Below are 25,858 nucleotides of genomic sequence, written 5' to 3'. Positions count from 1 at the left end.
TTTCACCATATTCTTTTCACGTACCCAGGGAATTCCCTTTTTGTCTATTTTTATCCAGTGTTTCTATGCATCCTTTGTGTGAAATACTCTTAACTGTGCACAGTTTGGCTTTCACTTATTCAATTGCCACACATTCATTTCATGATCAAAGTTGACAACTATTTATCTTGCCTATATTTTTAATCTAATGCTAGATAATATCTAACTCTACAGGTCGGATAAAGCCTTCCTGATTAATGTTGTGTCACTATGACAAAATTCACATGATAATTAGGGAATATACCTCTATAAGGAGTCTCTTATTCATATTCCACGTTGCTATTTACCCTAGTATTTTCATAGTGATTAGCATGATTTAGCTGAAAGCTCCTTGTGAACACTTTGTTTTCTAATTAAAAATTGAGTATTTGATCCATTTCTTTAAGAATGTTTATAGAATAAAATGCAATCAATGTCACAGAATAGCATTTTCATAGGCCCAAATGTTTGTACTCTTTACATAGCAATGTATAACAATATCTTACAAATAATTTTAAAATTCTTGCCTACTTAAATACCAAATGATTTGTCTATTTAGAAATTAAAAAAAAAAGGGCGGGGGGAGAAGAAATTATTTTCCCATTTGCTCTATGCTGATATGAACCAAGAACCAAGGCAATACTGACACAAAAAAAGGGAAGAAATCTGGGTCATATATAAATGCATGGCGACAGGTACCTGAAAGTTTTAATTTATGTTCATCCAAGTATGCAGTAGAAATAACCAGGTTAGCCCTATCAGCTTGTTGGGTTTTTTCCTTGACAATTTAAATAATGAGAATAATGACATGAAATCTAAAATATGCATACCCTGCATAGCAGTACCCTTCTTGTTGCTGCTATTTGTTTAGTAAGTCTATTCACAAGCAAGATGAATATAAATATTAAATTCTTCACATTCCCTATTTATTCATTTCTGTTTATTTCTAATGCCTTTGGCTGGTGACTGACTGAATTGGCAATAGCTTTGCTTTTAAGTGCAGGTCCTATGCACTTCATTCCAAAATGTTAAATTATCACTGCTTGGTTTCTTTTCAGGTTGCTGGGTACATGCCATTTAAGAATGTAAACACCCAGCAGACATGATGTAAACATGCAAGGATTTTAGTCAACACGCTCTTTGGGATTCCCTTCACATTAGCAAGGACAGCACAGACAACTGCCAGCTTCAGTTGTTTAGATCTTTTAAAATCTGTGACACATATGCAGGAAAACTACATTTCTCTTTAAATAAACATTTTCTGTTAGAGCTTTCTTACCCAGACTTGCGTTGCACATTTATTTCCCTGGGTCATTTTCCATTTTACAGTAAATAGATTATAGCATCAGCATAGCAATCTGATAGCAGCTTTTCCCTCCATCGATAGTATTTGGATTTCCCTCCATCAGTAGTATTGCATCAGGAATAGTATGGCCAGCAGAACTAGGGAAGTGATCATTCCCCTATCCCCCTGTACTCAGCACTGGTGAGGCCACACCTCGAGTACTGTGTTCAGTTTTGGGTAAGAATGACATTGAGGTCCTGGAGCATGTCCAGAGAAGAGCAACAAAGTGGTGAAGGATCTAGAGCACAAGACTTATGAGGAGCTGGGGTGGAGCCTCTTATGAGGAGGCTTATGGGGTGTTTAGCCTGGAGAAGAGGAAGCTGAGGAGAGACCTCACCACTCTCTACAACTACCTGAAAGGAGGTTGTAGTGAGGTGGGGGTTGGTCTCTTCTCCTAAGTAACAGGCATTACGACAAGAGGAAACAGCCTCAAGTTGCACCAGGGGAGGTTTAGATTAGACATTAGAAAAATTTATTGTCAAGCACTGGAACATGCTGCCCAGGGAAGCGGTTGAGTCACCATCCCTGGAGGTATTTTAAAAAAGTGTAGATGTGGTGCTGAGGGACACGGTTTAGTGGTGGATTTGGCAGTGTTAGGTTAATGGTTGGACTTGATGATCTTAAAGGTCTCTTGCAACCTAAATGATTCTATGATTCTATGATTTCTATTTAAAGATGGGGATTCAAAATCTGTATTGAAGGTACATGCTTTCTCTTCTTAAGGTAATCAGTGTACCAGGACATAAATCATCACCTTTGTTAGTTTAGTAACACTGAATGTAAAATTCAAGAAATACCTGGCACTGAGTCTTTTAAATTGCTCTTCAGGTGTAGCTCCAAAGTTGCATGCACTTAAAGCCAGCTCTGCTGTCTGACCATATTACTTGCCTACAGGAATGATGTTGGTGCCAGCACTGTGGGTCTAACTGGTACCCATGGAAAGGGTCATCCCCATTGTATCTTGAGAAGACAAGGATCTTCTATGACACCATTGAGCTTGAGTCAGCATTCCAAGACAAAAATCTAACTAAAGTAGACTAAAAAAGAAGGACTCACATAAAGCTGATGCATCCATTCAGGTTTCTTGAGTCCTAGATATCCCTGGAAGGCAAAGCTGGTGCTCTTGCTATCACACTTTTTTTGCCTCTCTTTTCTTTCCCACTTTCTTATTCTCTCACTTTGTCCTTGAATTCTCTGTTAGAAAAACAAAGCTCAGTTTAGCTGGTTAACAGGTATGGGTACGTCTGTACCTGCATTGGTTAACAGTATGGCGGTAAATTAGTCAAGCATGAGTTGGTACCAAAACCAGAAAGTGAAGAAAACTTCCTTTCCTTCTGGGAAGGTAAATTTTCATTCAAAGAAATGAAAGAATGAGTATATGAATCTCAAAATGCAACCATCATGCCTGGCTTATGTTATTGTTACTATCACCATTTTTTTAAATTCCCAGTTTGCTGCCACTTTTCAGCATCAGAATACAGAAACCTGCTACAGTTATAACTTGTTAAATGGATACTTACTATAAAATACATTAAAAATGCAATTACTATCATAAAATACACTGGAGTACAATTTAATTTCCCTGATAAAACTTCATATTCTGTTTCCTGACATTCTTGGCCAATTGATTTAAACAATGTAGGCTTCACGTTATTTTAAGAGATTAGAGATTCGATTTTACTATTGTAAGAGAATGCATTTAGGTTCCAGACCTATGAAGATTTATGCACATATTGCACTTCAAGTTATGATTTAAGTCCAGGTTATTTAAAGTTAAATTTGAGTATGGGAGGTTGTAGGACTTGGTGGGAACTTGTAGTGTAATCTACACAAAATATCTGGGAGTAGCACTTAAATAAAAATGAACCATTTATTTTAGCATGAAAAACTGAAAAAAATCAGCAAAGAGATGAATTGATGCAGCTGATAGGCCTTCATGGCCAGTGGAAGCCCCTATAAATCAGTTATGAACTTCAGTAGTAAAACAGGGCAGGAGAATATTTATGTTGCTTCCAATCTTCCTCTTTCTGTTCTGCAAATAAAGAGAAATCACCAGTTTCTAACATTTCTCAAGTTATAACTATCAATTTAGAAGAAACAGGTATATGATTAGAATACTGCAACTAAACTTTGCCAGTTACACTACAGTATAGTATATGCAAGTATTATGCATTTATATACATATATACATACATTATTATAGTGTGTAGTATACACAGTACAAACATGTATATATAAGTGCATGCACGTGTATATGTAACGCAAACTGGAGTGCATAAGCTGTCCTTGAGATAGATTTTGTCAGTAGGACACGTTAGGGCCTGTTGACTTAGGCGAAGGTTTAGATGGGGGATAGAAATTTTCATTGTGGCCAGGTGTACATGCTTATCATATGACTGTGTGCAAAAGGTGAGGAGAAAATACACAAAGCTGGCCAAGCTCAAATGAATAGCCTGGCTGGGCCATGATCCGTGACCTTCAGTAGCTGCCACGAGCCTTCATGGATGATTTCTGATGAACACAGCCCAGACTAATTACATACTTGTAGATTACTTGTTCCTGTGATCATAATTAAAGGTATTCTGGCATTCAAGGATTAATTACTGTGTAACTTGCAGGTTTTTTGCTTTTATAACCGTCGTGGTTTAACCCCAGCTGGTAACTAAGTACCACGCAGCTGCTCGCTCACTCCCCGCTGGTGGGATGGGGGAGAGAACTGGAAGAGTGAAAGTGGGAAACCTCCTGGGTTGAGATAAGATGGTTTAATAAGTAAAGCAAAAGCAACACACGCAAGCAAAGCAAAACAAGGAATTCACTCACTGCTTCCCATCATCAGGCAGGTGTTCAGCCATCCCCAGGAAAGCAGGGCTCCATCACGTAACGGTTACTTGGAAAGACAAATGCCATCACTCCAAACATCTCCCCTTTCCTTTTTGTTCCCCGGCTTCATATGCTGAGCATGACATCACACGGCATGGAATATCCCTTCGGTCAGTTGGAGTCAGCTGTCCCGGCTGTGTCCCCTCTCAACTTTTTGTGCAACCCCAGCCCACTTGCTGATGGGGTGATGTGAGGAGCAGAAAAGCCCTTGACTCTCTGTAAGCACTGCTCAGCAATATCTAAAACATCCCTGGGTTATCAACACTGCTTGCAGCACAAATACAAAACATAGCCCCATCCTAGCTACTCTGAAGAAAATTGACCCTATCCCAGCCAAAACCAGCACAACAATATAGTCAGCTTGGAAGCAAATACAAATAGTGACATTGTGATCACGGGGACATCGAATAACTATGTTATTTTATGTCCAAAAGTAGGCAAAATTTACACAGAAAATACTGTCCTCGAGGAAGACATCTGTATGTAATTATAATGTTCCATGTTTGGGCTGTGAAGGTAGAGGACTGCGGCTGCTCTTAATAACCTGCTAATTTGTTTCAAGTAATTGCAAAAGAAAATATCACAATAGCAGTGAATTGAATATGTAGTTAATCTATAAGAAAAAATGAATCAAAACAGAACTCTCAGGTCCTATTAGGCATTTTCATCAGCCTCTCACTGCCAGCTCAGATGGGTTATTTCACTTTTTCCTCCATCTCATTTTAAAGATAGAATTAGAATTCCCTTGGAACAGAGAACGATTTTCTTACATTTGCTCAGCACCTAACAAATAGGTATCTAAACATTCTGACCAAGATCCTTGGTAAAACTGGCTGGTGCTTTACTATTAGAAGGCAAAGTTTTTAGAAACCTTTAGATGTCAGATGTCAGAAATCGTACTTTGTGTAAATCCAGGTGCCTAATTACTGCTGTAGGCTAAAACAAAACATTTTTGGTATCTTTTTATTCACTTGTATATGTGTAAACCATCTCTAATCCCATGGTACCTTTTCATTTCACCAGAGGATCAAGCAACAATTGTTCCCCTTTATGACCCTAATTCTGTACTATACGGCAGTATTGACTTCAGTGGAATTACTCTTAATTCACAGAGCTCTCTAGAGAGAAAGAGCATAATCAGGTCCCTTAAAAATTACTAGAAGTGGGAGAGTAATGTGAGTTTTAATGTTGCTGATTTGCTGTATTGAAATGTTTTAGTCGCAGTAGGTTGCAGGGAAGTCTACTGTCACGTGCTGTTTACGTTTTAGGCATTATTCTGCCTAAAGGAGATGTTTGCTGCGGATTTTGTTAGTAGTGAATTAGAAGTTACACTAACATATATTAAAAAAAGCAGGATAGTGTTTAAGAAAAAGAATGTGAAAAAACCGTGATCAAGAAAGTTGTGTGAATACCTCCCATCCAAAAATAAACAGTCTGCAAAAGGCTACATGAACACAAGCTAGACAATAAGTGGAATGGTGCTTGTGGGAATCTGACTGATGTATCAAACCCACGGGAAGAGGGGGAGAAGAGCCATATTTACGCATGGGAAGTTAAGCGTTCTGGAGAGATTTATAATAGGTTAAGATCCCCTGAAAAAAAGTATCTTTCCTCTTCTTTCATTAAATTCCTGTTCTATAATATTTTTTTGTTTTACTGAATCCCTCTCACAATAATTTAGCTAATAGAAGCAAAGGGGAAAAATTAATCATTAGAGAATGAATCTTTTATACCTTTCAAAAATTTCCTACCATTGAAGAGTAACCTAAAACTACTTATATGAAACCCAACTATCCCATCAAGTGTCATTTACATAGGGAACATAGAAACTATAGAGACACATTATATAGCATAGAGAGTAAAAAGGAAGGTAAAATAAGTTGTTTGGCTAGTAGGTGTTAAAGATAGCAGATGTTAAAAATGTCGTTTACTCTCTAAACACAGAAGTGATTGCCAAATTGTTATTTATCCAGAGTTTTAAAAGATTTAAATCTAGATATATAATTATTGGTAAAACCGATTATATATAATGCTATACATTTTTTTAAAATTCAGTGTACTTTTAGGCAAAAATAATTATTTTTTTCTCCCCTGATCTAACTTCTTTTCCTTTCATGTTCTCAAATAAGATATTTTGGCTTGAACTAGATGTGCTGTTTGGCAGTGGCTGTCATATAGCACTATAATGCTACCATCCTTCCTGAGTTATTTTCACATAGGAAAAGCAGATGGTATTATAGCCAGGGTTCCACTATGTGATTATCACATCCCGTGATCTGTCTCAAGTGTGAACTATTTCGGAAGGATTTCAATGCTGTATACGTGCTTAGATTCATAAATTGACAAAGTTTCCCAGGACCTACGCTGTCCACTTTCTTGTGGGGTAAAAAAATACATGTAATTTTTTTGATTAAGGAGGTATGTTCTACTAACTGCCATTAATTGCCTTGTCTGAAATTCACCCAAGAAAGTGTGTGCATTCAAGCAGCAGCAGCAGCTGTAAGCCTATCATTATCACTATAGCAGAACAGTGATAATTCCTGTCTTCCTTTTCCTTCTTCACTTTCAGGGGTTCTTTCTGGCAGTAGAATGTTCACCAGAAGACCAACAGGAGACAACATAATATACAAAACACAGTCCTGAGATTAATAAGGTCTAAAGTAAGTGACACAAATGAGACATTCATCTCAGAAGGTACTGGATGACAGAAGCTGAATCTTAAGATAGTTCATGAGAACTGATACGAATAAATTGTTCCCTTATGACTATTTAGTCTTTTAAACATGACTATTGCAATTCAAATTATGAGGTGCACACTTTGGCTATTGCTTGTCCACACGCCCATCTCCTTTGAGCATTGGCTGCTGCACCCATGTTCACTGCCTGTCATAGAAACGGAACTAGAACTAAGTTACTTTATTGTCCTTTGTCAGAATTCAGCAAGAGCAGCATTGTAATTTTTTAAAGGTAAGATGGGGGAAGGCAAATTAAAACTATAGAAGGCAGACAGTGCTCATTTGTTCCAGGTAATAAGATCTTCCTAACACTTGCCATCTGCACAGTGATTCTACTACTCCCTATCAAATTACATTTCATATAACAAAATTAAAACAAAATTAAATCAAACTCCTTGTGTCTTTATCTCTATAGCAGTTATTCAAATTACCCTGCTCATGTGACTACTGGAAAGGAAAACATGTCGGTGCTGAGGACAGAGAGACCCAATAAAAAGAAGAGGGAAACCTGGTAACCAAGCAATGATGCCACAAGCTTTCACCTGTCAGAAGGATCAGCAAAGTTCCTGTGTTATCCTAGCACAAGAGACCTATGGAAGAAATAGAAGTCTTAGCCCTGAATGTAAGGGAAGAGTTGTAGAATGGGAAATACTTTAGGGCAGATTAACAAATAAGACTGTAAAACATTTAACTCTCATTAGTGAAAAGCAGTGCTGATACAAAGGAGCTCTGAGAGCCAGGAAAAATGAGGTTTCTGTCTAGATAGTTAAAAAAGAAGTACAAAGGGCACAAGCAAAGGCTGTGGGTTTATCTTTAATGTTTATTCTGAAAAGGTTTCAGATATCACAGACAAGTACCCTGCTAGTATACATGCGTATGACAGCCTTTTAAAATGTGAATCAATAATGTATTGCTTGTGGAACATCTCAAGCCTCCGGAATTATATTCATACCATTGATAACTTCAGTTAATGGCAGAAATGGATCCATGTGCTTCAGGGAGCCATATGAGGCCAACACATAGATATTATAGGCAGAAAGCACAAGTAGCAGAATTTATACCTCATCTGCACGTTCTGGATAATCAGAAACCAAGTCAGTATATCTGAAAATATCAAACATACCATCACAGGATCACATGATAATACAGTTGTGAGTGGCCTCAGGAGGCACCTAGTGCAACTTCCCAAAGCAGTGTCAGTGATGAGGTGTGAGACCAGGCTGTTTAGGGCTTGATCCACTTTGGTTTTGAGAACTTCCAATGAAGGGTACTGCACAGCTTCTCATATAATTCTCATTGTGTCTCTGTGGAATTAGCAGAGAAAGGACTATTGCAGCACTAAATGCGATTGTATTTTTGTCCTAAACTGAAGATGTGTTTGGCACCCCCTAGCCTCAAGGATGTATATACCTAGACTGGGACCTTTGACATGGTCTGAAAATTGATGTTCGCTTTCAAGTGAATCACAGCAGCCTTGAGTTTTCAAGAGTGAGTACAATGAAGTCGTCATTTGAGATGATCACAATTTCTCCCTCAGAGCAGCCCTCTGATTTTTAATGTCCACTTCCCCAAATGTCAGTATTCCCCAGAAAAAAATAAATAAATCAGGTTTACTGAGACAAAATCAAAATGCCATTGGGAAATATATTCTATCAATATTCAGTATCACTTCATGGGTTTGGTTTTTTCATGATAATTTGGGACTGTAGGTAAAAACAAGGCCTATGTTTTCAGCAGTAGAATTTTGCATCTGAATCTGCCCCTGGATCTACCAAGATGTGGAATTTCTGGAAGTCTATGGCCAGTTTGGATAGGCAGTCACCAGAGTTGCAAATTATTGTCCTAACTTGACACAAGAACATGGTGGGGTTTTAAATCCCAGATGTGCTTTCTCTCCAGCTATTGACCCAGGACATGAAGAAAATGAGTAAATGAATATTTATCTAGCTCAAATGGCATAAAAATTAATTAGCATATGTTTGCACTGATCTTTTTTTTCAAGAGTTGTGAAACTAGGCTTTCAGAAACACCTGATTTCCAAGATGATGTATAGTCTCTGAGTGACTGCTTTGAGTGCTACAGAATATAGAGAAGACCTCCTCTTTCAAAAAGCACACCAGAATAGATTGGCTATTATTCTGTGAAAATAAGTAGTATATAAATAGTAAAAATTATCATAATCATCAACAGAATAAATATCTCTACTGTGATATAATACGCACCTGTCTTAAATAACTTAACAAAGAATGATAAATAGAAAAGGTGCAAAATAAATGAATGTGTATGATGAGGAAATCTTGCTATTTCTGAATATATTTTTGGGTATAGCAGTGCTTTTATTACTCTTTACAGGCAGAAAAGTTGACTTTAATCTGAAGTTATTACTCATCCTGCCAATTAACTTGCACTGGATATTAGACAAGTGCTGCAAAAACTAGAAGGGGGAGACTGACAATGTATATCTTACTTGTATTGCAATAAAATAAACATAATGGCAGAGATAGGAAATCCAGGAGAGATTATTTAAATAAATTCCATCTTAGGCAGCAAAGACCCTTTCACAAAACAACATATGTCATTTGAGTAGCTCTTTCTGTCATCATAGATTATGAGCAAAACTCTTACTTGCCAAGTAGCTGCAGTTCATATTGGCTTCAGCAGGATTATTGAATACAGTCCTTAGCGCTGATGAAAAATTTCGCCATTCATTTGCAGCTGCATCAATATAATTCTGGAGATGCTAGCTTCAGACAGGCACCTGGATTTGAAAATGTGCCCTATATTACATGTATTTTATCTGCAGAGACAGCAGATCAGCTCATACACTACCTTTGTGGCAGAAAATGCTGCTTCAGGATATGGGTATCTCTTCAAATGAATTAGACAAACACCAATTTTTGTAATATAATTGGCCATGATCTCATGCTATGATATTATGAAAGAAATGTGGGAATATTGAAAGAGAAATATGTGACCTGGATATTTGCAGATTATTGTTGACAGCCATGTGAACAACAACACTAATAAGTAGAGTGTCAGGAATAATTATTCTATACGATTCTGGACTCTACACAGTTACAGAGAAATATTATTACTGTGACAACAATACTAAAAAATTAAATGTGGAAAAATACAGTTGTAGGAAGAAAATATACATGCCAGGTGGAGAAAGCTTCGCCTACAGAACTGAGTGTTAGAATATGCTAATAATAAAATTGTTAATGACTAAGTGAGCGCAGTGTAGGAACTGCAGTTACCTTATTTAGATGAAGTGACTGTGTAAAGTGTGTTAACAGGATGCAGAAAGTGCAAAGAAGGTATAGAACACTAAAAATGAAAAAGCATACTCTGCTTGCTGGGCTTTCTGATTAACATAGAAACAAAATGTACTACTACTAAGATATTTAGGAAAAAAAAGTATCACCTCCATCAAGCCCGTATGGAGCCACTGGCACTAAAGGCTTATGCTATTTTGGTGTTGTTTTTTTTCTGAGTGAAATGGGGATTTATTTGCTATGCTGCGTTCTGGAGCACAATATACAAATTTATCAAGGTTACTGCTCTCTGATTTAGGCCTACAAGGTCTTTGGGGATATATAACAATCATTCTTAGGAATACTGGAAACATCATTCTCAGGAAACGCTTAAGCTGGGCTAAACATCTGAAACGCTGTTTAGAGTTGGTGGAAGTAATTTTTTTTTCCCCCTATGCTGTTTGAATTTATATTTAATTTTGGCTATTAAAGTTTACTGCAAGTTATACTTTCTGGCCAGTTTCAGTCTCTTCTCTTGTACCCTTTGACCCTGGATTATGACACTGTCTCTCTGCCTCTGTTCTTCATATCAGACCGTTAATTTCTCGTCCATTTGTACTTCCATTTACCTGTTCTCTCTCTCCCTGTGTCTCTGAGACTGAAAATCACAAACAACTAGCTATAACCAGTAGATAAGAGTCACGCGGGGAAGATAGCAAGCTGAAATCAATGGGAAACATGGCATAAGGGGCTCTAAGTATAAGGGAATTAACTTTATCCAAAATTATAACATATCAGTCTAAGTTAGGGAAGCAAACCAAAACCTGTATTTATATAGTACAAAAAAAAAAAAAATCTGCTAAAATTATTTGTACTGTCAGGACACTGGTGCCCAAAAGGAACCACTTTTTACATTTCAAAACTGCATTTTATTGATCTTAACCTACAGTGGGAAGAAATTTATATATGATTACTGATTCAAAACACATCCAATCTGATATTGTCCATAGGAGATAAAAGGTCTCACTGCCTCTTGGTCACTCTCAAGAAAAATGTCTAACGTGAACCAGGCTCCTTCCAAGCAGCTGCTGTCCCTTTTGCCACTGCAGCTGTTCAGCAATGCCTCACTGTCAGTGTCTGCTGGGCAGAGGAAAGGAGAAGAGGAGCTCTGGCTACCCACTGCTTGCTAAGCCAGCAGCATATGGAAATGCTATCAAAGCAGGAATTCAGCTGCTATGGCCTGATCTGAGGAAAAAAGCTGAGGAATGGAAATACCCTTCTTCATCTTTAGTTAACCTCTCTGAAGTTAACCCCACCAGCAGAGAGGTACCATGTCTACAGAGCTGCTCAGGAACAGTGTTTCTGTTTAGCGAAAGATTTTGATATGGCACATTTTTATTTATTATTGCTTAGAAATGAAACAGTTTGAAATTTTCTGTGGAAGGAAATTGTGCCTGCACAGAATGTGCTGGAGCTACACACCCTAGTTCAGGCTAGCTCACCTCCTGGTTTTCTCAGGGGGGGACAAATCCTGGAACCCTGCTGCAGTTGGACTCAGAGGACCATCAGCAAAACCAGAAACCTTGCAACCTCCGGAAGCTCTGCACTGCTGCTCTGCCTTTCATTGGCATCAGGGTGAGAGCCAGGAACCACCATAAACCTGATGCAAGTACAAGGTGCACTTTTTCATCATTAGCGATAAAAACACATGCAAAATGTGCAGACATGCAAGAAGAAATCCTAACTACACGGTTTATTCAAGGGAGAAGCTAAGAAAAGGAATGAATTTCACCTGACAGATGGCAGTCCTTTCACTTAATGTTTGAATACGCTGTGGAGAAGGCAGTGGGAACTCAGGTACAAAGAGGATTCATTTTAGAAACATATGGATCTAGTTGAATGAATAACTTACAGACAATAATTTCATTTTTTTCATGCTCTAGCAATGAATACACGCAGAACATAATTTGCTCCTTTTTCCAGCTCACTCCATATTTGTTACGCATACACTTCTGAAAAGACCAAACTTAAGATATGTGACCTAGTCATAATAGTTCTTACATGAACTATTATGCTGAAGTATCATCCCTGAATTTCTGTTATGATGGAGAATAGATTACAGAGAATGCACATAGTTATCTTCAACTGCATTTCCTGTGGTACAGAATTACTCACAAATATATGGAACAGGGTACTGCTTTTGTATACTATTAAAGTTCCTCTATATATAGTATGAGTAAAAGAATAAATTAATAGGTGCTTCATGTCTTGCCTAATTATAATCAGCGTTCTTCCTGGAATGATGGCTTCCAGAGTGACGGACATAGCATTGTAATCTAGCTGAGAAAATCTTCAAGAGGCATAGCACATGCTGGGGTCACTTCTGTCGCTCTTAATTGGCCAGAGGGGGTCAGCACGGAGTAGTCTGAGGCACCCATTACTGGCCAAGAACCCGGGGAAACAAGATGAGTATCTAAATAATGTAAACCCCCAAAGCAAGAGCCCACACCAAAACTGTGGTTTAATATGTGGGAACAAAACCCTGCGGTGAGACAGAGAGATGCTACAAGAGTCTCTCAGAGGAAGAAGAGGAAGCCTCATTGCTTGAATAATTTAAATCCTAAATGAATAATACAAACACAAATATACTGAAGGGAACGATCCACTGGCAGGGCATCGAGTAGATGGATATATTGATGCTTTTTGTAACTCTGTTTTCATGACCTGTACATGCTAATTCCAAAAATGATCCTAAGTCATGAGATTTTGAATCCCTAGGCATTCTAACATAGCACATAATAACAGCAATGTATACTGTAGAATAACAAACTTAACTTTTTATGAGTACTTCCAGAAAAAGTGAAGTTGCCTGATGTCTTGCTGTTTTGCCATGTGGTGTTACCGCTCCCAGTATAGGAAATTTAGCTCACAGAAGTTCTGCTATTATAGATTTTGCATTTATAATTCATATTCTAGTCAGCAAATTACAGTCCCTCAGACAGAATTACATGTAAAATATACAGTGAATAATATAAAAAATATGTATAACATAACTTTTTTTGTGCTACTGAGGGATTAAACTAGCTGTAAAATTGACTAGAAATTTGTAATCACTTTTTATAGCCTAATTTGGTGTGGACACTTCTTTTGTCCTTTTGTGATACTAAAATCTTTATATCCTTTCTCCCACTGAGATATCTGAAGACCTGAGTACTAATAAGACTCATATGTAGACACAATGAAGAAGTAAACCTTAAGGCCAAATACAATAATCACATCTGTGCAATCTCATTGACATCAGTGGTCTTGCCAGAAATACAAGCCTTTTTTTAGAGAGCTAAAGTGAAACACAAAATAACCATAACCAGACCTAATTCAAGTGAATTTTGTAACAACAATAATGAAGTAAACCCATTTTGCTGTGTAGGTGACTGTGTGGCTGCAGAATTAGGAAAGATTTACTAGTCCTGGGGCATCAGTGTGGTGCAAGCAGACAAGTTACTGCTAGAAGGAGGCAGCTCGGGCAGCAGCAACTGCCACCACACACACCCGATGCCTCTCTCGGTAGCATCAGCAGAGATTTGCTGTTTGGCTGCCCATGATGTTCAAGCAGCTGATTTCTATCTTCTCCAACAGAGGTAATTTGGCAGTCTGTTGTCACAGGCAACTGCATACTTTGCCTGTGCCTAAAGCCCAGCCAGTCATAATCTAACTGATGATCATTATTATTGTGAAGGATTGAAACAAAATCTAGAGCTATAACTGGAAATATTGGAAAGATATTAGAAAAAAAAAAAAAGACAAGGAAGCAAGAGTGATAAAAACTAAAAGGTGATGATTAAGAGACATAAATCTGTCAAGGAACCACAAAGGCCATCTTAGCATAAAGTGGGATTTGAAATAAAGTTTCAATATTTCACTTGACAGATCTGAAAACACTCTCAGCCTTATTTAAAATTGGAAGTACATATACCATAGATGGATGAATAAATGTCAGGGCACACAGGATGTACATGCTAAAAGCTACACTGATATCCAATGCTGGCTGGAATGATGCGGGGGGAGGAAGGAAGAAGGAAAAAAAAAAGAAAGAAGAAAAAACTCAGGAACTATCAAGACTTAACATTATATTGCTCCAGTATAGAAACTGTTTATTCAAATGGGAATGCGGTAGCAAACTTCTGTCTACAGGAAGGCAAACCATAGAAGGATAGCAATAATGAAATGGAACACACAGAACCTTGAAAAGTAACAACATATGGTTAAAGATTATTTAAACTAGAAGAGGAAAGGCATTTCTCTTAGGGAGAGTCTCCTGGAACACCAAAGAGTAAAAAGCATAGTCAAGTATGATGAGAATTCTGGACTAAAACTGCCTATCTCCTTTATATATTTTTTTCACCAAAAATATGATGGGAAATATGATTAGAGCCATTTCTCCAGACTTATCTTTCCTTAACAACAACAGGTTTAATCTCTAAATGCCAAGATGTTGAAACAGATCAATAGTACATCTCCAGGCACATATTCCTCTAAATTCTCTTAAGGAACTTGAGAATGAAGCGGCGAAAACCTCGAAATCGCTATTTCAAAATCAGCTGCTAACCTTGAGGCCAGGAAATGCCATATTTAATTTTGCTGTAGAGCGGCAGGGTTCACTGGGGAGCTATTGCTGGGCCGTGGCGTCATGAGGGGCAATGCCACAAGGGGGCAGAGGACAAGGGATCAGTCGTGCAGGATGGATTCTAACTCCGGAGACACCCTCCCTCGGTAATTTGGTCTCTTGCAGAGCTGGCAACTGTACAATTTATAGATAAAACATATATCTCCATGGCATTCTCCATGTCTTTCATCACACTAGAGAGGCACATTTATGATGAATTTAAACTTTCCCACTTGCATGCATATTTTCCCAGTCAAATGCATATTCTTTTACATTATTTTCTCTGTGTTAGTAGTAAACTGTCCAGTTTCAATATATATTTTCCTCGCATTTCTCTCACTATTGGCTTGCTACAGAAAATTATAAAGCGTTATTTACAATGAGTATTAAGCACTCCAGGACCAACAGATCATCTACAAGACTGCAGGGGTGTAAATCACTGAGATGAAAGACTTTCTGATGCCACCTATTGCTCACGTAGTTATTACATCCCATCATTCTTGTGAATTCATCCCCTGCTAAAAAAGACCTCTCAGATCCTGTCTTCCAGCAGCAGTTATCTTGTTTTGACAGGGGTTATTTTGATCAGGTTCTAAACTAACCACGGTGGGGAAAAAAAAAAATGGATTCTGCTTAACGTATATTCACATAATCAATATTAAACTTCTAGCAACCACCAGGAGACAGAACAGAGAAGGATTTCCAGTGTCGTGGAGTTCTGGCTCCTGCAATTTCTGTTTTCAGGCACGCATAGTGTGCCTCTCAACCTATCAAACTTAACGTGAAAAGACAGGGCTTCGAAAAGATTTGAATTCTCAATTATTTTTTTTTTTTTATTTTTTTTTTTCCGCCAGCCAGGGACATAAAGCACTGGACTCTGGGCTCTACTGGACTGTAGTTGATCTAGTTTGCCATTAACTGTTGAATACTAGAAACAAACACTGAACTGTTGTTCTGTACGGGTCACAATTTTATTGTGATTATTTTCTATTGCTATTACAGAAATATCAAAAGACCTTTTTTTACTGTAAAAATGAGAATGAAGTCACTGCTGGCCATTATGTCTTGACTAGATGTTAGGTGTTAGATAAAGTGTTAAATACACTCCTCTCACTTTATATGCACAAATTCTACTGCTGTCTTTGGGAATCTGAATACATTTTCACGGCAATATATGGGTGTTCTTGGTCAAGACAAAGAGCAGAAAGAGAAAAATTCAACTTGCAGCCTCATCCACTGTCCAAGCGACATGAAAAGTGAGTAAAAATATTGTAAGAGTTTTATTCTCTAGTGTTGATCAGCCACAAAAATGTTGTACTTCTCCAAGTATTATGATTAGAAAGAATACATGGCTATTATTCCTTTGATTCATACCTTTGAGTATACAGATTACAACATTTGCTTCTGCAAATAAGCAACACTCACTTCCTAAGACTGATTATGTACCTGATTACATACCAGTTAATGTAGCTGAGGCTTTGTAATTAGTATACAGTCAATTACTATGCAGCCTTCTAAATACAATTTATGTATATATAAATGGTATTTTCAGACATCATTTACAGTTGTGTAAATTCAGAATGATTCCACTGAGACTAAATGAAATTAGTCCAGAAATGTACCCGCATACTTGACAGACTGTATCCCTCCTCTGATAAATATAGAGGATGACACACGGTAACACTGAAACAAAGGCCACACCTGAGAGAAGCCCACGGGAATAAGGAAACACCTGTTTGTGTTGCGGAAGAACAGGTGGGAGGCGGTGGTTTGCCGGCTCAATATCCTGTGCTAGCTATTACAAAGAACGGTGAGCAGGTGCCTCTCTTTTTTTTTTTTTTTTCCCTGTGAGTTTATTAAGAAGCCGCCGCTGCTTTGCAGTACCCTGGAGATGCCTTTCCAGCATCGCATGGCGGCCCCCAGCTCCCTCCCCGTATCACCTCGCCGAGGTCCCCCGGTACTCGCCGTGCCCGTGCTGAACGCACACCATTCTGCCTGCTGTGTTTAGTGCAGGAAGCCTTAATTACAGCCTGAAAATAATACTCGCTTCCCCTGGGACCTTCCCGAGTTATTCCTGTGGGGTGGGAGAAGCTGCGAGGAGCGGGGCGGCGGGGAGGGGGGCGCTCCCCGGGCCCGACCGCGGGCAGCGGAGCCTCGGGCCGCGCCGGCGGAGAGGCTTCAGCACCACGGCCAGCTCCGACCGGGCGGCGCGCCCCGGTCCGGTCCCGCGGCCCCGACCCCGGCCCCGGGCGGCGGGGCGGAGCCTCGCCCCGGGACGCGGCCCCCGCGGCGGGGCGGCCTCGGCGCCCGCTCCGTTCCCGCCCCGGGCCGGCCGAGGGCTGCCTGCCAGAGTTCACACCCCCACACACCCCCGGGGGGGACCCGGCGAGCACTCCCCGCCGCCCTCCCGGCCCCCGAGCGCAGGCTCGCACCTGCTCGGCACCCGGAGAGCAGCAGCGCCCGGCGCCGGGGAGACCCCCCCCGCCTCCTTCCTCGGCGGCAGGGTTGCGTGGGGCGAGGGGAAGCCCCCGTCTGGGTCACGCTGCGGGAGGAGGGGGTGATCCCCTCCATCGGGGCGGGGAAGGGGAAGGATGCCGAGGGCTCCGGTGGTCCCTTCCCTCCCCGCCCGCCCCCCCATCGCTCAAAATCGGCCCCCACTAGCGCCTCCCTCCTTTCCCCCGCCCCCCCCCCGACGGGGCGTGTACAAAGCTCCCTCCCTCCCCTGGCCCTGGCAGCGCCTGGGGCTCCCCGGCGGGCCACACTCAGGGGCCGCGAAAGGGCCGGCGGTGCTGGGAGGGCGGAGAAGCTGGGGCGGCCGGAGGTGACGGGTCCGCCCCCCCTCCCCGCCCGCCAGCGCCCTCGGTCCCCGCTGCCCCCCTGCAGCCGCAGCGGTGGGGGATGTGGCACGTCGCGGTGCTGCCGGGGTGTAGCTCATTCCTGATGCCGCTGTTTGTCGCTGAGTTTTGAAGAGATTTATTGGCTGGCTCTTGCTAAACCACGCTTGAGTAATCCGAGCTGCTGCGCGCCGTGGTGAAGCCCGGAGGGGGGGAACGTCACTCCCTCTGGCAGCGGAGCAACATTAGTCTTCCAGCCCTCTAACCATCACTACAGCGTCGGAAACTGCCGGGTCACAGCCATTTGCTTTGGAAAATTGGCGATGTTTGGTGCTAGAGATCGATTACCCTTGTAATCTTCCCCCCCCTCCTCCTCCTGCTTACCCCACCCCTACCCGCCCCAGACAATAGCGTCCGAGCTCCTGCAGGAAAAAAATAGAAAAGAAAGCAAGGAAAGAAAGAAAGAAAAAGAAAGAAACTGGGGGATGGATCTGACTCCAATAGAAAAAGCGTGTATCTAGAAGTGGTGCTAATGGGAAGAGATTTCCGAGCTCCAGAGGACGATGATTTGTCACAAAGGGTAGCTGGCTCGGTGCTTTGGGCTGGAGCCGTGTAGGAGATCCTTGGAGAAGTCATTGTGCACAGAAAACCGAAGACCCGTACAAACATGCCTGTTCGCAGAGGTCATGTGGCACCACAAAATACATTTTTGGGTACAATCATACGAAAATTTGAAGGGCAAAGTAAGTTCTCTCTTTCTATCTATTTTGCTACAGTAGTTTGATTCTGCTTGTGACTAAATGGACAGCAGCTCCAGACTATTTTAAGTTTATCTTGGAAAGAAAACCCCAGAGGTAAGGAGGAGATCCCTGGCAAAAGTAACATTGTTTGTGATCTAGAATACAGATTACCGACTTGAATTATTTGGCTTTTTTTTCCCCTGTTCCAAGGAACAGTTTTCATCTATGACTGTATCCATGTTGTACGGCTATAGAAGTTATATCTTTCCTTCTTCTGAACTGGTGAGATGGCTTTAAAAGCACCGTGTACAATCTTGCTGCCTGTGCAAGGTCTAAAAAAAAAATCAGCTAGATTTATTATTGCTGCTGTTGTTGTTATTGTTATTGTTGTTATTAATTATTATTGTCTTTTCAAAATAAAGCAGAACAGTCAGTCTTTGATTTAGAGGAAACAGATAATATGCAGAGGAGTTATTAAAAGGAAAATACTCTCTTACCTTGTTGTCATGACTGCATTTTAGTATAGCTGTCAAATATTTCTGCTTTGTTTATGCAAGCCTAAAATATATATCAAACCGGTGCAAATGCATCCTCAGGGAGAGTCTGTGAGATCTTTTCCAATGCAGCAGTTTACTACCTGTCGAGGAGGCTGAAGCTGAAGTGTTTTTCCTGGCTGGAACTCTGGTTTGCTGTTAACAGTAAGAAGGAACACTTGATGCTTAAAATGAATTTCATTTAGAAACAGTAGTTTTGATATATGTACATTTATTTAAATATTTAGCATATTTTTAGTGTCAGTCTTCTGCAAACCCATACATCTAACTCCAGCTTATATACTTCATTAAACTTAAACCCACGTTACCAATTTAATATTGATATTATTTGAGAAAAAAAAAAAAGATGGTGTTTGTAGTCCTAATTTATCTAAATGTTAAGTCGGTGTTGCTGCTCAAAGTTTTTATGCAGTAAAGTGTATATATTTTGAAGAGAACTACCTACTGACTAAGTGATAGTGGAAATTCAGCATGATTGAAAGACCATAGAAAAAGCAAGAATGAAATCTGTATTTTTCTCTCCAAATATTTCACTGTGTTCAAAGACAGAATACCTTTAAAATTTTGAAGACTTTTACTGCTAACTTGGTGCCACATACAAAGTCTTTTATAAAGCAAGGGACCTACTAGTGTGATTAAGTAAGAAATTCATGTTATTAACAGTAAGTGTATCAAAGCTGCAAATTTACAATTACAACAGGAATCGTGTCTGTAAACAGACACAAATGAAATAACAGTTGAAAAGTTTTGGACCTTTCTGTCAGGTGAGGGTTTGGGACAGGATGATGGACTGAGACACAGAAATTCAGCAGGCTGTGCAAAATGTTTCCAACAGATTGACATGTACCTTCATACTCCTTTCTTTTTTTTTTTTCTACTAAGAAATATTTTCTTTTATAAATATAAGTTGTGAAACAATCATGGAGGAAAAAATGATCATGTTCTTTTCTAGATAGTTTTGTTAAAATGCTGACTATAAACTTGCTGTCATTAACCTCAATGAAAACCCCTACAGAGTAGACTGAACTGATTGGATCTTAACCCAGGAAGCCCTTCACTTGAGTAGAACCCACTTCCCGAGGCCCCACTTGCACGCACAAGAAGCTACTAACTTTTCAAGGACTTTCCTGGAGTTATGGTTGACAGGATGGCGCTCATCACCTGGGTTTCAGTGAAGCTAAAAAAGACATTTTGAAGTCAAAAGGAGTTTTGCAAAAGACTTGCATAATCTGGTTTTAAAAAGATTTGAAAAACTTTTTGAAATCATAATCTGGTTTTAAGACAGTTGTCTTAAAAGACAACTGTCTTCATCTTTAATGTATTCTAAATTTACTGAAGTTTCTTTAAAAGCTATGGATCAAATTATCTACATTAAATGACTGAAAATCTCTGCATTTCAGGCATCCCAGTGAAAAGAAGAGTTGTTTAGCATCCATCCCTGCAATCGACACTTTATGAAATGTTGAAAGAGTACTAAAAAATGCATCACTTTCTTTTATTGCAGATAAAAAATTCATCATTGCTAATGCTAGAGTGCAGAATTGTGCTATCATCTACTGCAATGATGGGTTCTGTGAGATGACCGGGTTCTCCAGGCCAGATGTCATGCAGAAACCTTGCACCTGTGATTTTCTTCATGGGCCAGAGACCAAAAGACATCATATTGCCCAAATTGCTCAAGCGCTGCTGGGGTCAGAGGAGAGGAAAGTAGAAGTCACCTATTATCACAAAGATGGTAAAGTCTGTTTTCATTTTCAAGACTTTTTGTGTGTTTGGTTATCAGTCAATTGGTAAAGGAAACGTGTATGATCTGCTGGCCAGACCCTTGGCTGGAGTAGTGTAATTTCTCTGAAGTCCAGTGAAGTACACTTACATGTACCAGTAAGGGAATCTGATGTGAAGTAGTGGGCGTATAGAGTATATCACTGTACACTGGCTCCAACAGCTGAATGAAGCTAGCATTGTGTTAGCAACTGTTGAGCAAAAGTTCTCCTCTCGGTTGCTTTAAAGCAGATCTAAATCTCCTAAAGTAAACAGCCCTACAACAAAGAACAGATAACAAGGATAGAGGGGACATCCTGTGAGTGTTAATTTTTAGGAACTGTTTCATCTCACAGGACACAGGAATGGTGTATCAGTTTCAGGGAGCTTAACTCTGCCTGCCTCAGGCAATTGGAACCATACCTCTATTTAAATGCAGTATTTTACTGGAAAGAGTACAACAAGGTTAAAAGTAGCAAAAATTGGTCTATCATGAAGAAAGCATTAGCTTATAAAGAAAGGGACAAGCCTTTTTCAGAGATGAGATATTGTGAAGTTGGAGTCCCTACAACTGAACCACAGTTGTCCTGGAATTATGTTGTCAGAATAAAAATTTTGGGGTGGCTAAACTATGAAGAGTTTCCCTCTTATTCAGTGAAGACTCAGTATAAATCTGTGAAGACTACTGCTGATATAAGGAAGAATGGCTAAAACTGCTGTGCTGATGCTTTTTTTTTTTCCTGTTAAGAGCATAAAATGAATAAATGACTGTATTTGCAGATTAAAAAATGCATACGCATGAAAACTAATTATGGTACATAATAGCTATATGTAGGGTTTGGGTATGGTGGTTTTTTCCTAATTACCCAGGGTTATTTACAGAAACATCCGTCTTTCAAACAAATTGAAGTAATGGATAAGTGTGGTGTACCTTATTCTGTCTCTTTCTGTGTGTGCTCTTGGGAGAAGGAAAGGAAATTCATATTCAAATGCTGAGCTTAAATTAGTTTTGGAGAAGTGCCAGTGTGTTGTTTGCATCAATTTTAGAATCACATGCAATGGATGGTCTCACATTTTAAAGTCACAGAGTTAAACCCTGTTCTCAATAATTCTGTTGTTATCTCGGAGAGACTTAAGTAATATTATTTTTAGCTTAGGCTGGTATAATTCAGATAGGACTTGGGCCAACCATTCTACCCACACTACCAATAATTAAGCATATTCTTCTTAACACATTCTCAGTAGAGTCCTTTATTCTTAGATCTGGTTTGGTGGTTTGAAGCAGATTTTGGTCAAGATTTGTTGTTGTAGCTGTGCCGTGAACATAGATTTCTCAGGAGACCTGACACCATGTGTCTTTCACCATCTAGCCTGTGTTTGTTTTAACTTGGCGTGTGTTAAAAATAATATTGCAAAAGGAGAATGTCATTGCTAACTTTCACAGCTACCAGCCTAGAGCACTGTTTTGAGATCTGGTCGCTTAAAAGTGTTTCAGTCTCCTAATGCATTAGGAGGGAGGGAAAGGCGTGTAACTAAAGTACTGCGTATCTGTCAATTACGTAAATATAGATTTTTCTAAAATGCTGAATTCTGGCATCATGCAACACACCATAGTCTGTTTGAGGCAAACCAAAGTAAAATTGTCCATAAATATTGCCCTATCTTTTGTAAATAGTTTTGAATTTTGAAGCATATTGTAAATGGGAGTTATGGATTATTCAGTGTAAGCAGTCTTATGCATAAGGGATCTCAGTAACAACTTCTGTGAATAGTTTCTTTAAATTACTAGACCATATATTTGAAGATTAAGGAATTTCAAAAGCTACAAACAACAGTTCTAGACAAATTTGTGTTGAATTCCTCAAAATTTTACTGGTCAAAATGTGAACAGGACTTACCATGTGCACTATGTGCACTGCTAAATTTAATCAAATACAGGTCAATTCTTTTGAATTGTAAATATAATTTAAAATACCAAGTCACTGATTACAGGCAAAAACCGACAAAATACAAGATAGGTCTGACACTCAAATGTGCAAATGTCTGACAGCTTGATCATTTGTCTATAAGACATTTTTGTTTCATTGCACACAACATTCAGTTTCTTTACAAAATGTGATAAAAAGATCTGAAGTTTATCTGGTGTCATAACATTGAAACTACCTACATGATGGATATAATAAATGTCAGTAAACATATTTTATATTTAAATTACTGAAAAGATATACTTCACTTTTCCATCTTCACTTCTTCGTATATTTAACTTTTTCAAATTTATAAATTTGTTTTTGCAATATATAGGGTATATATAAACACTATGTATAACATACTCTGTATATTATAACAATATACAGAATGATGATGCCTAACAAGGACTTCCTCCAGGTTCTGAAGTAAAATGAATTTAAAGAATTTTCTAAAAATCTGAGAGTTTAGTGCCTGGTTAGTTGCTTATTTTGTACTGTGTGCTGTGAGTGCATATGAGAATATTTTAAGAGGGCAATACCAGCACAGTTAAAAATGTAATTTTCTCCATGAAGTAACTAACTCAAGTTACTCCAATGAACTACCCACTGCTTGAAAGTTTGATTTGACGTTATATTTCATAGCCATTCATTGTGTAATATTTAACATAATACTAAGCATACAGAGGAGGAAGGCAGCTCATGAAGGTATGAATCACTTGAGGTTCCACCAACAGGAGTTTCTGAAGACCATATTACACAGTCCTGAATAAATGCCCAGTGAATTGCAAATAAAACCTTATTCACATCACACTATCATTTACTCTACGTAAGCCACTGATTATATTAAAAATTATTTTAATATTTCACAGTAAAGCAAATGTCAGTGGGATCATATATCCCCTCACTTATAAAGCTAATCTGCCATCAGAAGTCCAGCAATGCAGATATCAGAAAGGGAATTGCTCTATAACTAAAGCTTTTTCTTTTTAATTCCAAATACCACCTCACATCGTTTTAAAATGTCACAGCTTTAAAGTTCAACTTAAAAGGAAGTTCTTGCACTAGAAAAATGGTATTGCATACGTACTGGGAATCAGGATTCTGATGTTCTCTATTGTCTACAGACTACTTTTCTAGTTGAAAGTGCAAGGATTTGAGTTTTAGACATCTTGATGATGCAAGACTGAATGCTGCTGTTTGTTTACTGCTTTAGTCTTTAGGCCAGATCACACCCTTGAAGAAAAAGGGACAGAAGGATGGGAAAAAAATTGTGGCAGGTTGATTTTCAGAAAATGGCAGTTGCTTGAATCTACACTGGTTTAAACGTGGCAGACAGAAGATACAGTGGACAAAGAAGAATGCAAATTCAATGTATAGTGGTATTATAAACCTGTTACCTAGACTGGGCACATTTCCCTTTCCACTGTGCAGTGTGGGAAGGGTGCAGAGGAGAGGGGGAGAATACTTGTGATAGCTTGGTGTAATTGTTTAAGATGGCATGGAGGTGGGATGTCAGCATTACTTAAGCACCCAGCAGGTCCTGTCCCAACAACACCCGTGCCCTGTCTTCACAGAAGTTTTTAACATGCAGCTAAAAGCCTTACTAGCTCCTCTTGCAGTATTTGTATTAGAATAAGATTGTTCATATAGACTACCTTTGGTTTTCATTTCTCCTCACTCTTTTTTCCCTTTAGAAGGGTATTTACACAATCCAGGAAAAGTTCTAGTCCCCTGTCCTGTTAGAGTAGTGCCACAGTAGGTGATTACATAGTTATCAAAAGAATTAATTACTACTGAGAAAAATGGATAATGGAAACAGATGGATGCCAAAACTAAGGACCCAAATTTCTAAGTTCTCATCACACAGGAAGCTCCGCAAACGCCACTGAATGGACTCATGGGATTAAAGACTTGGTAAATTTGCTTTTTTAATGTAAATATCCCTTTTTAAAAAGAAAATAGATAAATACAGAGAAATCACAAGAACTATTATTTTGAAACAGATGTTTTTAAAGTCTTTCCCATTAGGCATTACCATCTGCTTAATTCAAAAATCATGCTCTGATATCAAAGTAGCAGTATAATATATTCCTTACTATCTCACAACTTCATTTTCACAAATCATATAGCTATATGATCTATATTACAGTTGAAGATAAAATATTGTTTATACAGAATATCAATTCTTATTTTAATAAAGTTATTTGTGGTGAAAATGTTTGACAGCTCTTCCTTTGAGGACTCCATTTTGCAGTTTAAATCATTATTGCATAAATCATTCTTGACAGCTGTAAAATATTGCTTGAGGTGGTAAAGCTGTAAAGCTTTTGACATAAAAAGTATAATTATTTTGGGATTGAGAATGGATATATGATAATCAGGAAGTATTGTATCACACAGAATACTTTTCTGCTTCTTACTCTGTGGTTTGTGGACAACAGTGGGCTCTATCTAAGCTTACAGAGTATACCTCTTAAAGGGAGGTAAGGAGTTCACTTAGGCTTACCCTATACACATTAGCTATTCTAGGCATCAGAAGCAATACAGAAGAATATAGGTTTGAGCAAAGGTAAGATTAAGTAATTATTTTCAGAGTCCTTACAAACCTCACAAATTACTTGCCACTTACCCAGTTTGAAAAATGTAATTTGCTACATTTGACTGCAAATTAAACATATTTGTATTTTCAAAACACATTAACATTCCAAAGTAATATTTTTAAGGCCTTTTAAGCTCTTTTTTGAGAATAAGAGTGCAAAAAAAAAAAAAAAAGTGTAAACATACTGATAAAATAAAGTGGAAATGGTATTAAGTGTTCTAAAATAGAAGGATCAGGACTTCATTTAGAAAGTCATCATCTAGACTTCAGCCAGCATCGGCGCTTTAACATGTTTGTGTTCTATAAATGCTGTGAACCTACCAATCAATTAAAAATACAACTGCAAAGGAAGACCCTTGCATGTATGTCAAGTCCCTTTAGATTAGTTCTAACACGAGGGTCAGCAAGTGCAGTTTGGACTGTAGATTTGGTGCCTTAACCAGAGCTGATGAGAAAGGTCAATGAATCAAGTCACTGTCTAAGCCCCTGTTCTTGTAGGTGTTCTTGC

At 38.9% G+C, this 25,858-nt stretch overlaps 1 protein-coding gene across 1 annotated transcript in view; it reads left to right on the top strand.

Annotated features, from left to right (window-relative positions):
- Positions 1-18,396: 18,396 nt before the first annotated feature.
- The window catches only part of KCNH7 (potassium voltage-gated channel subfamily H member 7), a 240,023-nt gene continuing 232,561 nt past the window's right edge, over positions 18,397-25,858 (top strand). Inside the window, exons 1-2 of the mRNA XM_074146078.1 lie at positions 18,397-18,472; positions 20,528-20,758. Of these exons, the coding sequence (XP_074002179.1) occupies positions 18,397-18,472; positions 20,528-20,758 (307 nt within the window). The remainder of the gene's footprint in view (positions 18,473-20,527; positions 20,759-25,858) is intronic.

The sequence above is a fragment of the Numenius arquata genome, chromosome 3, assembly GCF_964106895.1.
Source record: "Numenius arquata chromosome 3, bNumArq3.hap1.1, whole genome shotgun sequence".
NCBI classification, from domain to species: domain Eukaryota; kingdom Metazoa; phylum Chordata; class Aves; order Charadriiformes; family Scolopacidae; genus Numenius; species Numenius arquata.
The sequence above is the reverse complement of the archived record's forward strand: the minus strand, read 5'-3'. Positions and strand labels throughout refer to the sequence as shown.